This window comes from Piliocolobus tephrosceles, chromosome 8 (genome assembly GCF_002776525.5).
Source record: "Piliocolobus tephrosceles isolate RC106 chromosome 8, ASM277652v3, whole genome shotgun sequence".
In the NCBI taxonomy this organism is placed as follows: domain Eukaryota; kingdom Metazoa; phylum Chordata; class Mammalia; order Primates; family Cercopithecidae; genus Piliocolobus; species Piliocolobus tephrosceles.
In genome coordinates, this window is record NC_045441.1 from 6,548,533 (window position 1) to 6,563,942 (window position 15,410).

General features: G+C 46.7%; 1 protein-coding gene and 1 non-coding gene across 8 annotated transcripts in view; one reads left to right on the forward strand and one right to left on the reverse strand.

Moving 5' to 3' along the window:
* Positions 1-6,946: 6,946 nt before the first annotated feature.
* EIF2AK1 (eukaryotic translation initiation factor 2 alpha kinase 1) overlaps positions 6,947-15,410 on the forward strand; it is a 38,930-nt gene continuing 30,466 nt past the window's right edge. For 5 of the 7 annotated variants that reach the window (XM_023197774.3, XM_023197778.3, XM_023197775.3 and 2 more), the window contains exons 1-2: positions 6,947-7,203; positions 11,885-12,043. In XM_023197774.3, the coding sequence (XP_023053542.2) occupies positions 7,086-7,203; positions 11,885-12,043 (277 nt within the window). In that variant the 5' untranslated portion in view covers positions 6,947-7,085. Of the gene's footprint in view, positions 7,381-10,041; positions 10,075-11,884; positions 12,044-15,410 lie in introns of those variants that run through there. The other 2 variants (XM_023197780.2, XM_023197781.2) reach the window with 2 other exon arrangements.
* Positions 8,562-8,665, reverse strand: LOC111530520. The gene has a single exon (XR_002727832.1). It is a non-coding gene; the product is annotated as a U6 spliceosomal RNA (small nuclear RNA).

Genomic DNA, 15,410 nt, shown 5'->3' on the forward strand with positions numbered 1-15,410 from the left:
CCAGGATGGTCTTGATCTCCTGACTTCGTGATCCGCCCGCTTAGCCTCCCAAAGTGCTAGGATTACAGGCATGAGCCACTGTGCCTGGCCTAATTTTTGTACATATATAGATAGTAGAGATTGTGTCTCACTGTGTTGCCCAGGCTGGTCTTGAAATCTTGGCCTCAAGTGATCTTCCCAACCTCAGTCTCCTAAAGTGCTGGGATTACAGGTGTGAGCCACCTTGCTGACTTAATATTTGTTTTCATATATAATACATATCTCTAGTTTCCTATTGATGGGTATTAGGTTTTTTCCAATTTGCTATTATAAACAATGTTGCAATAAACAGGCTTGTATAATATCCATGGACATACATAAGAGTGTCCAAAGGGAACTTAGAGGGGGCTTACTAGATCATGGGTATGCAACATGTTAACATAAAAAATTATTAATAGGGCAGGTGTGGTGGCTCATGCCTTAATCCAAGCACCTTGGGAGGCCGAGGAGGGCAGATGCCTTGAGCTCTGGAGTTCGAGACCAGTCTGGGCAAGATGGCAAAACCTGTCTCTACTAAAAATACAAAGGCATAGCAGTATGTATGGCCAGGCATAGCGGCACATGGTAGTGGTCCCAGCTACCCGGGAGGCTGAAGTGGGAGTATCACCTAAGCTTGGGAAGTTGAGGCTGCAGTTAGCCAAGATGTTGCTACTGCACTCCAGCCTCGGTAAGACAAAATGAGACTCCATCTCAAAAAAAAAAAAAAGAAAAAATTATTCTGCCAGGTGCGGTGGCTCACACCTGTAACCCCAGGACTTTGGGAGGCCAAGGTGGGTGGATCACCTGAGGTCAGGAGTTTGAGACCAGCCTGGTCAACACGGTGAAACCCTGTCTCTACTAAAAATACAAAAATTAGCCAGCCATGGTGGCGGGCGCCTGTGATCTCAGCTATTCAGGAGGCTGAGGCATGAGGATTGCTTGAACCTGGGAGGCAGAGGTCGCAGTGAGCCGAGATCGTGTCATTTCCAGCCTGGGCGACAGAGTGAGACTCCATCTCAAACAAACAAACAAAAAACCAAAAACCTGAGACTGGGTATCTTATAAAGAGAAGAGATTTATTTGGCTCATAGTTCTGCAGACTGTAGAAAAACATGGTGCCAGCATCTGCTTCTGGTGAGACCTCAGGAAGTTACCACTCATGACTGAAGGCAAAGTTGGAGCAGGTGTATCACACGGCCAGAGAAGAAGCAAGGGAGAGAGAAGGGAGGCACCAGACTCCTTTTTATTTTACTTATTTTTAAATTGTATTTATTTATTTATTTAGACACAAATCTCCCTCTGTGGCCCAGACTGGAATGCAGTGGCTCAATCTCGGCTTACTGCAACCTCTGCCTCCCAGTTTCAAGTGATTCTCCTGCCTCGGCCTCCCAAATAGCTGGGATTACAGGCAGGTGCCACCACATCCGGCTAATTTTTGTATTTTTAGTTGAGATGGGGTTTCACCAGGTTGGCCAAATTGGTCTTGAACTCCTGACCTCAAGTGATCCACCTGCCCCGGCCTCCCAAAGTGCTGGGATTATAGGCATGAGCCATGGCACCCAGCCTATTTCATTTTTTTTTTTGAGATGGGGTCTCCCTCTGTCACCCAGGCTGAAGTGCAGTGGCTCCATCTCTGCTCTCTGGAACCTCCACCTCCTGCGTTCAAGCAGTATCCTGACTCAGCTACCCGATTAGCTGGGTCTACAGGTGCACACCTGGCTAACTTTTGAATTTTTAGTGGAGACTGGGTTTCTCCGTGTTGGCCAGGCAGGTCTCAAACTCCTTACCTCAAATGATCTGCCCACTTCGGTCCCCCGAAGTGCTGGGATTACAGGCGTGAACCATCATGTCCGGCCTCAGACTTCTTTTTAAACAACCAGATCCGCCCGGGCGCGGTGGCTCAGCCTGTAGTCCCAGCATTTGGGAGGTCGAGGCGGGCGGATCACGAGGTCAGGAGATCCAGACCATCCTGGCGAACACTGTGAAACCCCGTCTCTACTAAAAATACAAAAAATTATCCGGGCGTGCTAGTCCCAGTTCCTCAGGAGGTTGAGGCAGGAGAATGGCGTGAATCTGGAGGCGGAGCTTGCAATGAGCCCAGATGGCACCACCGCACTCCAGCCTGTGGGACACAGCGAGACTCCCTTTCAAAAAAAAAGGAAAATCACCCTCAGATCTGACGTGAACTCACAGAGTGAGAACTCACTCATTACCAAGAGGATGGCGCTAAGCCATTCATGAGGGATCCGCCCCTATGTCCAACACCTCTCACTTGGCCCCACTTCCAACATTGGGGGGTTCACATTTCTTTCTTTTCTTTTCTTTCTTTTTTTTTTGAGACGGAGTTTCGCTCTTGTTGCCCAGGCTGGAGTACAGTGGCACGATCTCGGCTCACTGCAACCTCCGCTTCCCGAGTTCAAGCGATTCTCCTGCCTCAGCCTCCTGAGTAGTTAGGATTACAGGCGTCCACTACCACGCACAGCTAATTTTTGTATTTTTGGTAGCAATGGGGTTTCACCATATTGGCCAGTCTGGTCTTAAACTCCTGACCTCAGGTGATCTGCCTGCCTTGGCCTCCCAAAATGCTGGGATTACAGGCGTGAGCCACCGTGCCCAGCCTCTTTTTTTTTTTTATTTTTTATTGTAGCATACAGGTGTTAGATACTCACTTGTTTACAATGCCCACTTCCCAACGCGCTGCTCAACTGGAAACAAAGGTATCTATGGGTTAACATTTCATCATGAGACTTGAAGGGGACAAAGAGCCAAACTATATCAGAGAAGTACTACAATGGCATTTTGTAGTTGGGGAGGAGGTCAGATTTAACTTCAAATACAACAAGGAAAAGTGAGAATCTATAGCCAAAGATAAGAGTGTTGGCAGGGGTGGTCAGTGCATGGAAAATTACCACGAGGAGGCCGGGCATGGTGGCTCACGCCTGTAATCCCAGCACTTTGGGAGGCCGAGGCGGGCAGATCATGAGGTCAGGAGATCGAGACCATCCTGGCTAACACGGTGAGACCCTGTCTCTACTAAAAATACAAAAAATTAGCCGGGTGTGGTGGTGGGCGCCTGTAGTCCCAGCCACTCGGGAGGCTGAGGCAGGAGAATGGTGTGAATCCGGGAGGCAGAGCTTGTAGTGAGCTGAGATAGCGCCACTGCACTCCAACCTGGGTGACAGAGCCAGACTCAGTCTCAAACAAAACAAAAAAACAAACAAAAATTACCACGAGGAAAATCAGGGGTTAAGGGGGGATTTCTGGCTGAATCCACCTAATAGGATTCTTGCTGAAAACTGGTCAGGGTGATGAGACATCACCTGGGGGATGTTAGGGGAGGAGGATCCCAACCAGTTGTAGAGGATGACCAGATATTGAGAATGAGGGATTCAGGCTAAAGCGACTTACTAGGATTCTTGTGAGAATTGGACAATATAGAGATGAACATGTGAGCTCCAAAATCAGGGCCTAGTTGAGAAATCAGAGGGGTCTGACTAGAGATAAGTCAAGAAGAGAATCTTAATTAACCATTTGACTTTATTCAAGATTGCTAAATTGCTCATTAGCAAGGTACGATCGTTTCTCTTTTTTTTTTTTTTGAGACAGAGTCTCACTCCATCACCCATGCTGGAGTGCAGTGGTGCGATCTCCACTCACTGCAAGCTCCGCCTCCCGGGTTCACGCCATTCTCGTGCCTCAGCCTCCTGAGTAGCTGGGACTACAGGCGCCCGCCACCATGCCCGGCTGATTTTTTGTATTTTTTAGTAGAGACGGGGTTTCACCGTGTTAGCTGGGATGGTCTCCATCTCCTGACCTCGTGATCCGCCCGCTCGGCCTCCCCAACTGCTGGGATTACAGGCGTGAGCCACTGCGCCCAACTGATAGTTTATCTTTTTTCGTATCCACACCAACACTTGGTATGAGAAAATTTAAATTTGCAAATATATTTTGAAACGATATTTCATCTTTAACTTGCATTTACTTGTAGCTAATGAAACTTGTGCAGCTTTTCTATCTTATTGGTCATTTGGGGTTCCTCTTTGGTTAACTGTGTGTTTAATATCGCAAGCTGATATGCGGTATTGTATTTCTTTTTTTTTTTTTTGAGACGGAGTCTTGCTCTGTCGCCCAGGCTAGAGTGCAGTGGCCGGATCTCAGCTCACCGCAACCTCTGCCTCCTGGGTTCACGCCATTCTCCTGCCTCAGCCTCCCGAGTGGCTGGGACCACAGGCGCCCACCACCTCGCCCGGCTAATTTTTTGTATTTTTAGTAGAGACGGGGTTTCACCGTGTTAGCCAGGAGGGTCTCGATCTCCTGACCTCGTGATCCGCCCGTCTCGATCTCCTGACCTCGTGATCCGCCCGTCTCGGCCTCCCAAAGTGCTGGGATTACAGGCTTGAGCCACCGCGCCCGGCCCCCTGAGCCACCGCGCCCGGCCCCCTGTATTTCTTAAAAAAAATTAATTTCGGCCGGGTGTGGTGGCTCATGCCTGTAATCCCAGCACTCTGGGAGGCCGAGGTGGGCAGATCGTGAGATCAGGGGTTTGAGAGCAGCTGTATAGAGCGTGTTGCTTTTTTTCTCTATGCCTTCAGTAACACTGGGCATTTCCAGTGATGGTGGAAAATGGTGAGAACCAGATATTGCATATTAACGTTATTATTATTCGTTTTAAATTATACAGAGGAGGTCTACTAAATTGCCCAGGCTGGTCTCGAACTCCTGGCCTCAAGCAATCCTCCTGCATCAGCCTCCCAAAGTGCTGGAATTATAGGTGTGAGCCACCGTGCCTGGCCCATGCTAACATTTTTAATGCAAGTAAAGTGTGCCATTGTATGAATGTTCGTCGTCAGTTGAGCCAATTACCTTCTAGTTTTGGCAATTATAAGCATTGTTTCCATCATTAGCTTTTAAACTATGTATTTTTGCTTGTTTTTAACTTTTTCCTTAGGATAAATTTCTGACAGTTGAATTGTTGAAGAAAAAAAGTATTTTTATTTTTATTTTTATTTTATTTATTTATTTTTGAGATGGAGTCTCACTCTGTCACCCAGGCTAGAATGCAGTGGTGCAATCTCGGCTCACTGCCAGCTCCACTTCCCAGGTTCACGCCATTCTCCTGCCTCAGCCTCCCGAGTAGCTGGGACTACAGGCACCCACCATGCCCACCTAATTTTTTGTATTTTTAGTAGAGATGGGGGTTTCACCGTGTTAGCCAGGATGGTCTTGATCTCCTGACCTCGTGATCTACCCACCTCAGCCTCCCAAAGTGCAGGGATTACAGGCGTGAGCCACCACGCCACGCCAGTATTTGTATTTTTTTTTTTTTTAACAGTATTTGTATTTTTAAAGTTGTGAATACATAGAGACAAAACACTCCTCAGAAGGGGCGTGCTCTTCTGGAACATCAGCAAGGCACAGGAAGGAACATCTCTAATCTCTTTTTTTTTGACACTGAGTCTTGCTTTGTTGCCCAGGCTGGAGTGCAGTGGCTGGATCTCAGCTCACTGCAAGCTCTGCCTCCTGGGTTCAAGCGATTCTCCTGTCTCAGCCTCCCAAGTAACTGGGATTATAGGCATGCACCACCACGCCTGGCTAATTTTTTGTGTTTTTGGTAGAGACGGGGGTTTTACCATGTTGGCCGGGCTGGTTTTGAACTCCTGACCTCAGATGATCCACCTGCCGTGGCCTCCCAAAGTGCTAGGATAAAAGAGGTGAACCATCGTGCCTGGCCCAATTCTAATGTTTGGAATCTAATCTATCTGGAGGACTACACCTTTATTTTTTATTTTTCTTTCTTTATTTTCTTTATCTATCTTTACCGTACTTTGAGTTGCTGTTTAAGAGAGCTACACCTTTAATTGCCTCTACCAGGCTGAGTGCATCCAAGTATGACTGTCTATGGAAAACAAGTTCAAATAGAATTCTTAAACAATACCACTTTTACACATTGTGCTGTGGTTGAGGTCCAAAATCTGAAATATTTTTATTTCAACTATAGCTGATCCATGAAAATTAAGGATAATTTTTTCTTTTTTCTTTTTTTTTGAGATGGAGTCTTGCTCTGTCACCCAGGCTGGAGTGCAGTGTGCAGTGGCCTGATGTCTGCTCACTGCAACCTCTGTCTTCAGGGCTCAACCGATTCTCCTGTCTCAGCCTCCTGAGTAGCTGAGACTACCTGCACCTGCCACCACGCCCAGCTAATTTTTGTATTTTTAGTAGAGACACGGGTTTCACCATATTGGCCAGGCTGGTCTCCGACTCTTGACCTCAGGTGATTCCGCCCACCTTGGTCTGCCGAAGTGCTGGGATTACACGTGTGAGCCACCCCGCCCAGCTTAGGGTGGATTTTTGAATCTGAGGGTTTCAAACCATAGTGGATGGAGTGTGGCCAGGGCGTGGGGTTTTAGTTTGGAAAACTAACCTGCACATGTATCCCTGACCCTAAAAGTTTTTTTTTTTTTTTTTTTTAATGGAAAACATTTCAGTTGTAAATTATAAGAGGCATTTCTGTTAGGTTGAATTCACTTTGCATTTTGGAATATAGTTGGCATCTCCCGTTTCTTTGTGGCATAACGGTTGACCAAAATAGGTTCAGGTCTCATTGAGACAGGTTTTGAAAATGCTTTTTAAAATTTTTTTTCCTGTAAAACAAATGACCAAAGTCATTGCTGTACCCGCAAAAGGTAAATATATTTCGATTCGTCTCCGCAGACACCTGATTCTTATACTGACACTCGAGTCTGGGCGTGAGAAGTGAGCACTAATCCCTTCTGGAGTAGGTGGGAACTAGGCCAGGCTTCACCTGGGAGCCACTTAGGCCCCGCCGCCGGCAGATGAGCCCACTAGGGCGCATGCGCAGGAGGTGCTTCGGCGTCGGACACGCCCAACCTGCTTGTCCGAAAAAGGGCGGAGTCTGCTAAAGGCCCCGCCCCCCGTTAAGGTGCGCGCGTGGCTGGGGCTGGTCTTCCGCCTGGTGAGGGGCTACTTCCGGGTCGGACGGCGCTAGGTGCAGCCGCCGAGTGTGGTAGTGCTTGGCTGGCCGGGCTGCGGCCCGCGCGCGGCCGGCGATGCAGGGGGGCAACTCTGGGGTCCGCAAGCGCGAAGAGGAGGGCGACGGGGAGGGGGCTGTGGCTGCGCCGCCGGCCATCGACTTTCCCGCCGAGAGCTTGGACCCCAAATATGACGGTGAGGGATCGGATCGCAGTGTCGCCGCTCTGCTCTCTCTGTCCACCCGCGTTTGCGGGCGGTATAGGCAGCCCTGAGGTTTACCTGAAGACCCGGGTGAATTCGGCTGCCTCTAGGGTTGAACCGGAGGACCAGCCGCGCAGTGCTGGGGGGCGGCGGGCGGGCCGTCGGGGTAAGGTAAATATTATTTGAAAAGGACGTCTGCTTCTCGCTCCTTTGTTTACATTTCTGTTCCTTGGCTTCCTCTCTGGGGACTGAGGCCCTCGGACGGCTGGGGACATCCCTGAGGTCACCGTCCTGCCCCCAAGCCTTGGGTTTTGTCATTGGTTGAGAACGATCTTCTTTCAATACTGCAGCGAGAGTTTGCAAACTGTAAGCTGAATAGTTTGGGTTAAGAGTTGTAATTTGTAACTTTTCTTGTCTTTTGCTTAATTGGAAGGAGAACTAAAGATTTCTCATAGTGAGGCAGCGTGGAAATAAATAAATGTCTTTGGTTTAAAGAATAAAAAGGCCCAAGTTTTTTTTTTTGGAGACAGTCTTGCTCTGTCACCCAGGCTGGAGTGCAGTGGCACAGTCATAGCTCATTGCAGCCTCCAGCTCCTGGGCTCAAGTGATCCTCCAGCTTCAGCCTCCCGAGTAGCTGGGACCACAGGTGCACACCACCATGCCCGGCTAATTTTTTAATTTTTTAATTTTTGTTTTTTGTTGTTGCAGAGATGGGATCTTGCTGTGTTCCCCAGGCTGGTCTCGAACGCCTGGCCTCAAGCGATGCTCCTGCCTCGGCCTCCCAAAGTGCCGGGATTATAGATGTTAGCCACCACTCTCAGCCCCCAAGTTTTCTTGAGGCTTTTGGTTACTAGGAGATATGGGGTAGCTAAGTTACTTAGCATAGAGTAAGAGATGCTTAAAACATTGACTCTAGGTAAAAGTGTCCACTATTTTTATGAAAGTGAAATAGAGTCTTTAGTTGCTGCCAGGTGTTTTAGCAATATTAAAAATTAAATTGTGCTATTAAGAATGAATACATTGGCCGAGTGAGGTCACGCCTGTAATCCCAGCACTTTGGGAGCCTGAGGTGGGCGGATCACCTGAGGTCAGGAGTTCAACACCAGCCTGGTCAACATGGTGAAACCCCCTCTCTACTAAAAATGTAAAAATTAGCTGGGCATGGTGGCGGGCGCCTGTAATCCCAGCTACTTTTGAGGCTAAGGCAGGAGAATCGCTTGCTTGAACCCAGGAGGCGGAGGTTGTAGTGAGCCGAGATCGCACCACTGCACTCCAGCCTGGGAGACAGAAGAAACTCTGTCTCAAAAAAAAAAAAAGAAGAATGTATTGATTCAGGGATTTTTTTTTTCCTCTTTTTTATGGAATGCTTCAGGAATTTGTGTTTCATTCTTGTGCGGGAGCTGTGCTAATCTTCTCTGTGTCATTCTAGTTTTTAGTATATGTGCTGCTGAAGTTTTTTTTTTTTTTTTTTTGAGACGGAGTCTGGCTCTGTCGCCCAGGCTGGAGTGCAGTGGCTGGATCTCAGCTCACTGCAAGCTCCGCCTTCCGAGTTTACGCCATTCTCCTGCCCCAGCCTCCCGGGTAGCTGGGACTACAGACGCCCGCCACCTCGCCCGGCTAGTTTTTTGTATTTTTAGTAGAGACGGGGTTTCACTGTGTTAGCCAGGATGGTCTCGATCTCCTGACCTCGTGATCCTCCCGTCTCGGCCTCCCAAAGTGCTGGGATTACAGGCTTGAGCCATGGCCCCCAGCTGAAGTTTTTAACTATATGGTAATTCCAACAGAATGACTGCAGAGAATACACATTGATTTGAAGCATGAAACAAACAAAAAAATGTGTTGCAATTGATTTAAAGGTACAAATTGTTTCTGTAAGAGAAAGCATATGAGAAAAAATAAAGGTGCAAACTGAGTTGAAAAATTTGATTCAGATGGAATAAATACATGGAAATGTTGCATTTTTATCCTTAATACTGCCTATAATTTTTTTTTTTCCTTAAAGAGATGGGGTCATCCGGGAGGTTGCAGTGAGCCGAGATCGTGCCATTGCACTCCAGCCTGGGTGACAGAGTGAGACTCTGTCTAAAAAAAAAAAAAAGATGGGGTCTTCTTTTGTTGCCCAGTCTGGTCTCAAACTCCTGGGCTCAGCGGATCCTCCTGCCTCAGCCTCCCAAAGTGCTAGGATAGGTGTGAGCCACTGCGCCCAGCCAAGCCTATAATTTTTGACCATAAAGAGAAACAAAAGCAGAGGGTGGTAGTAATTCCAGTAGGCTATTAACAGAAGAAAATTTTAAAAACTATTTTTTAATGGACAAACAACTTTTCCACCACACATAAGGTGGTATATTATAGCCCAATAATACAGAAAGTGTTATGTCATGGGAAAAGTCCCAGCTGTAAACATGCAAGTGTGTCTTTTCTGTAACATTGTGATAAGGGTTTCTGCAGACTAAAGATTATTCTTGAAAGGAGTGATCTTAGATAAGCTTTTAAAATTTTTCTTTTCCTGGGTTGCCGATAATACTGTTGTGCTGACGTATGGCCTTTTCTTCCAAAGAGGCCTGGAATGTCCAGAGTTTATGTTTTTTGGTTTTTTTTTTTTTTTTGAGATGAAGTCTCACTGTGTCGCCCAGGCTGGAGTGCAGTGGCGCGATCTCGGCTCACTGAAACCTCCTCCCCTCCAGGTTTAAGCAGTTCTCTGCCTCAGCCCCCGGAGTAGCTGGGATTACAGATGCTTGCCACCACACCCAGCTAATTTTTTGTATTTTTAGTAGAGACGGGGTTTCACCATCTTGGCCAGGCCGGTCTTGAACTCCTCACCATGTGATTCACCTGCGTCAACCTCCCAAAGTGTCGGGATTACAGGTGTGAGCCACCATGCCCGCCCCCCCTTTTTTTTTTTTTTTTGACACTGAGTCTTACACTGTTGCCTGGGCTGGAGTGCAATGGCTTGATCTTGGCTCACTGCAGCCTCCACTTCCTGGGTTCAAGCGACTCTCCTGCCTGAGCCTCCTGAGTAGCTGGGATTGCAGACGCCCACCACCACTCCTGGCTAATGTTTTGTAGTTTTTAGTAGAGACGGGGTTTCACTGTGTTGGCCAGGCTGGTCTTGAACTCCCGACCTCGTGATCAGCCCGCCTCAGCCTCCCAAATTGCTGGGTTTACAGGTGTGAGCCACTGCATCCAGCCCACAGTTTATGTTTTTAAACTTTTTTTAGAGGCAGAATCTCGCTCTGTCACCGGGTGCAATGGTATAGTCACAGCTTAATGCACCCTTGTTTTCTCAGGCTCAAGCTATCTTCCTGCCTCAGCCTCCTGAGTAGCTGGGTCTACAGGTGCACGCTACCATGCCCAGCAAATTTTTTGTAGTTTTTCTTTGTAGGGACAGGGTCTCAGTATGTTACCCAGGCTGGTTTTGAACTCCTGGGCTCAAGCAGTCCTCATGCCTTGCCCTCTCAAAGTGCTGGGATTACAGGTGTGAGCCACTGCGCCCGGCCCATTTCATTTTTTTCCTTTTTATTTTTGCATGTATTTATTTTTAATTTGAGAACACTAGAATTCACCTGATTGTTTTTCACTCGATGTAAAAATGAATAGCTAAATAATTTCTGGCAGGCAGTCTGTATGATTTGAAGAAGTCACTCTGGCGGCTAATGGTAGAGTCAGAAAAATTCAAAACCTAAATGTAACTTTAACATTTTTGGCAGATTATTTATTTATTTATTGAATGAAATGGAGTTTGGCTCTGCTGCCCAGGTTGGAGTGCAGTGGCGCAGTCTCTGCTCACTGCAACCTCGGCCTCCTGGGTTTAAGCAATTCTCCTGCCTCAGCCTCCTGAGTAGCTGGGATCACAGGTGCACACCATCATGCCCAGCTAATTTTTGTATTTTTAGTAGAAACAGGGTTTCACCATGTTGGCAAGGCTGGCCTCAAGCTCCTGACCTCAGGTGATCCGCTTGCCTCGGTCTCTCTAAGTGCTGGAATTACAGATGTGAGCCACCACACCTGGCTGGTTTTTTTTTTTTTTTTTTTTTTTGAGAGAGAGATTTTCATTTTGTTGCCCAGGCTGGAGTGCAATGACACGATCTCGGCTCGCCACAACCTCTACCTCCCAGGTTCAAGCGGTTTTCCTACCTCAGCCTCCCTAGCAGCTGGGATTACAGGCGCCCGCCGCCACGCCTGGCTAATTTTGTATTTTTGATAGAGATGGGGTTTCTCCGTGTTGGTCACGCTGGTCTCAAACTCCTGACCTCAGGTGATCCACCGGCCTCGGCCTCCCAAAGTGCTGGGATTATAGGCCTGAACCACTGTGCCCGGCCGTCTTCTGCCTAACTTCTTTCTTTATGCCTGGGTCTTGGCTGTCTTCTCAAAGGAAGGAAGCCATTCTAGTCCCACTTCCTTGCATATTGATTAATTTCTAATGTTGGACATATCAGAAAACTGTTTCTCCTCTGTCTCATGGCATCTTTCTGCTGATCCTCCAGCTTCCAGGATTCAACTCCAAACTCACTTCCAGAAAGCCTTTCTTGATTAACCCAACTCAGCATAACTATTCTTTCGGTTTTTATCTGCTTACATTTAAATAGTTTGTGTTTCAGTAATTAGAATATACTGTTTTGTGATTATTAGACAGGTTTACCATTAACTTAAAAATATTTTCCTTTTTCATTTTTAGAATCTGATGTTCCAGCAGAACTCCAGGTGTTAAAAGAACCCCTACAACAGCCAACCTTCCCTTTTGCAGTTGCAAACCAACTCTTGCTTGTTTCTTTGCTGGAGCACTTGAGCCATGTGCATGAACCAAACCCACTTCGTTCAAGACAGGTGTTTAAGTGTAAGTAAGAATAAATTAATCTTGCTAAATAAAGCTTATAAAGGCTGGGCTCTGTGGTTCATGCCTGTTATCCTGGAACTTTGGGAGGCCGAGGTGGGTGGATCACCTGAGGTCAGGAGATTGAGATCAACCTGGCCAACATGGCGAAACCCCCTCTCTACTCAAAATATGGAAATTAGCTGGGTGTTGTGGCAGGTGCCTGTAACTCCAGCTACTCGGGAGGCTGAGGCAGGAGAATCACTTGAATGGGGGAGGTGAAGATTGCAATGAGCCAAGACAGTACCACTGCACTCCCGTCTGGGCGACAGAGTGAGACTTTGTCTCAAAAATAAATAAATAAATAAATAAATAAATAAATAAATAAATAAATAAATAAATAAAGCTTGTAAAAATACTGTGTTGCTGTTCTCACTTACTCATGGGAGGTAAAAATTAAAACAGTTTTTAATTAATGGAGATAGAGTAGAATGATGGTTACCAGAGACTGGGAGGATAGTGGAGGATGGTTAATGGGTATAAAAATATAGTTAGAATAAATCGAATCTAGTATTTGGTAGCACAACAGGGTGACTACAGTCAGCAATAATTTATTGTACATTTAAAAATAACAAAAAGACGGCCAGGCACAGTGGCTCATGCCTGTAATCCCAGCACTTTGGGAGGCCAAGGCGGAGGGATCACTTGAGGTCAGGAGTTTGAGACCAGCCTGACCAACATGGTGAAAGCCCGTCTCACTAAAAAAATATAAAAGTAGGCCGGGCCAGGTGGCTCACGCCTGTAATCCCAGCACTTTGGGAGGCTGAGGCAGGTGGATCACGAGGTCAGGAGATAGAGACCATCTTGGCGAACACGGTGAAACCCCGTCTCTACTGAAAATACAAAAAAAAAAATAGCTGGGCGTGGTGGCAGGCGCCTGTAGTCCCAGCTTCTAGGGAGGCTGAGACAGGAGAATGGCGTTAACCCGGGAGGCAGCAGAGCCTGCAGTGAGCGGAGATTACGCCACTGCACTCCAGCCTGGGCAACAGAGCGAGACTCTGCCTCAAAAAAAAAAAAAAAAAAAATGCAAAAGTAGCCAGTAGCCAGACATAATGGCGCACAGCTGTAATCTCAGCTATTTGGGAGGCTGAGGCAGGAGAATTGCTTGAACCCAGGAGGTGGAGGTTGCAGTGAGCTGAGATCATGCCACTGCACTCCAGCCTGGGCAACAAGAGCAAAACTCCATCTCAAAAAAAAAAAAGAATGGGCCGGGCATGGTGGCTCATGCCTATAATCCTAGCACTTTGGGAGACTGAGGTGGGTAGATCATGAGGTCAAGAAATCGAGACCATCCTGGCCACCAAGGTGTAACCTTGTCTCTACTAAAAATACAAAAATTAGCTGGGCATGGTGGCGGGCACCTGTAATCCCAGCTAGTTGGGAGGCTGAGGCTGGAAAATCGCTTGAACCTGGGAGGTGGAGAGTGCAGTGACCCGAGATCGCGCCATTGCACTCCAGCCTGGTGACAGAGCGAGACTGTCTCAAAAAATAAAAATAATGAAGAGTATAATTGGATTGTTTGTAACACAAAGAAGGGATAAATGCTTTAGATGACGGATACCCCATTTATCCTGATGTGATTATTACACATTACATGCCTGTATCAAAATAAATCATGTACCCCCATAAATATATACACCTACTATGTACTCACAAAAATTAAAAATACAAAATAAAGTATGTTGTTTAATGCTGGGAGTCTGGAAAGCAGCTGGTATACAAAAACTGGAGGAAATAAATATTAATGATTTCCCCACTTCAATTCAGCTTACATTTTCCTTTGAGTAATTCCTTATGAATATATTAACTGTGGATCCCATAATTGCATAAAATTGGATAAATGAAAGATAATTCTTTTGCATCTATACTATGATAATGCACAAATTTTTTTTTTTTTTTTCTCGAAATGGGAGTCTTACTCAGTCACCCAGGCTGAAGTGCATTGGTGCGATCTCTGCTCACTGCAACCTCCACCTCCCAGGTTCAAGCAATTCTCCTGCCTCAGCCTCCCAAATAGCTGGGATTACAGGCGCGTGTCACCAAGCCGGGGTAATTTTTGTATTTTTAATAGAGATAGGGTTTCACCATGTTGTTCAGGCTGGTCTCGAACTCCTGACCTGATGATCTGCCTGCCTCGGCCTCCCAAAGTGCTGGGATTACAAGTGTGAGCCACCACCTGGCCCTTTTTTTTTTTTTTTTTTTTAAGATGAAGTTTTGCTCTTGTCCGGGCTGGAGTGTACAATGGTGCCATCTCTGCTCACTGCAACCTCTGCCTCCTGGGTTCAAGCGATTCTCCTGCCTCAGTCTCCTGAGTAGCTGGGATTACAGGCACCTACCACCATGCCTGGCTAATTTTTCGTATTTTTAGTAGAGACAGATTTCACCATGTTGGCCAGGCTGGTCTCGAACTTTTGACCTCAGGTGATCCACCCACCTGTTCTTCCCAAAGTGCTGGGATTACAGGCCTGAACCACCATGCCCAACTAATTCATACAATTTTTGAAGCTCCGTTATGGTGTAGCTGGTGAGCAGGTAAAAGAAAATCACATAAACTTATTGTGAACCAATTCTTGACCAGAGAACTGGAACCAACTGCACATTGTGTGGTTGAAAATGTTTATTTTTATACCTGCTGTAGGGTACTTATATGAGAAACTTGAGCACAAAAGTGAGTAGAATCATAGATTATGATGTTTATGGTTCAGTTTATTGACTGAGACCATTGTGGCTTCTTTAATAGTTCTGGTCACAAGTTGGGCATGGTGGCACGTGCCTGTAATCCCAGCTACCCGGGAGGCTTAGGTGAGAGGAGCACTTGAGCCTAGGAGTTCAAGGTTTCAGTGTGCTTTTTTTTTTTTTTTTTTTTTGAGACGGAGTCTCGCTCTGTCCCCCAGGCTGGAGTGCAGTGCGCAATCTCGGCTTACTGCAAGCTCCGCCTCCCGGTTCAAGCCTGAGTCTCTCAAGTAGCCCAGCCTTCAGTGTGCTTTGATCATGCCTGTGAGTAGCCAGTGCGCTCCAGCCTGGGTGACATAGTAAGAGTCCGCCTCTAGAGAAAAAATAAAAAAAGAATAGTTCCAGCCAGAGATTCTGAGGTTCTTTTTTTTTTTTTTTTTAACCAAAACAGTCTCAAACTTAAACTTTTATGTGGTCTTAAAACTGAATGCGGTTTTAGTTAAAGATACATTATCAATGCTGGGCACAGTGGCTCACACCTGTAATCCCAGCACTTTGGGAGGCCCAGGCGGGTGGATCAGGTGAACCTAAGGTCAGGTTCAAGACCAGCCTGGCCAATGTGGTGAAACCCCGTCTGTACTAAAAATACAAAAATTAG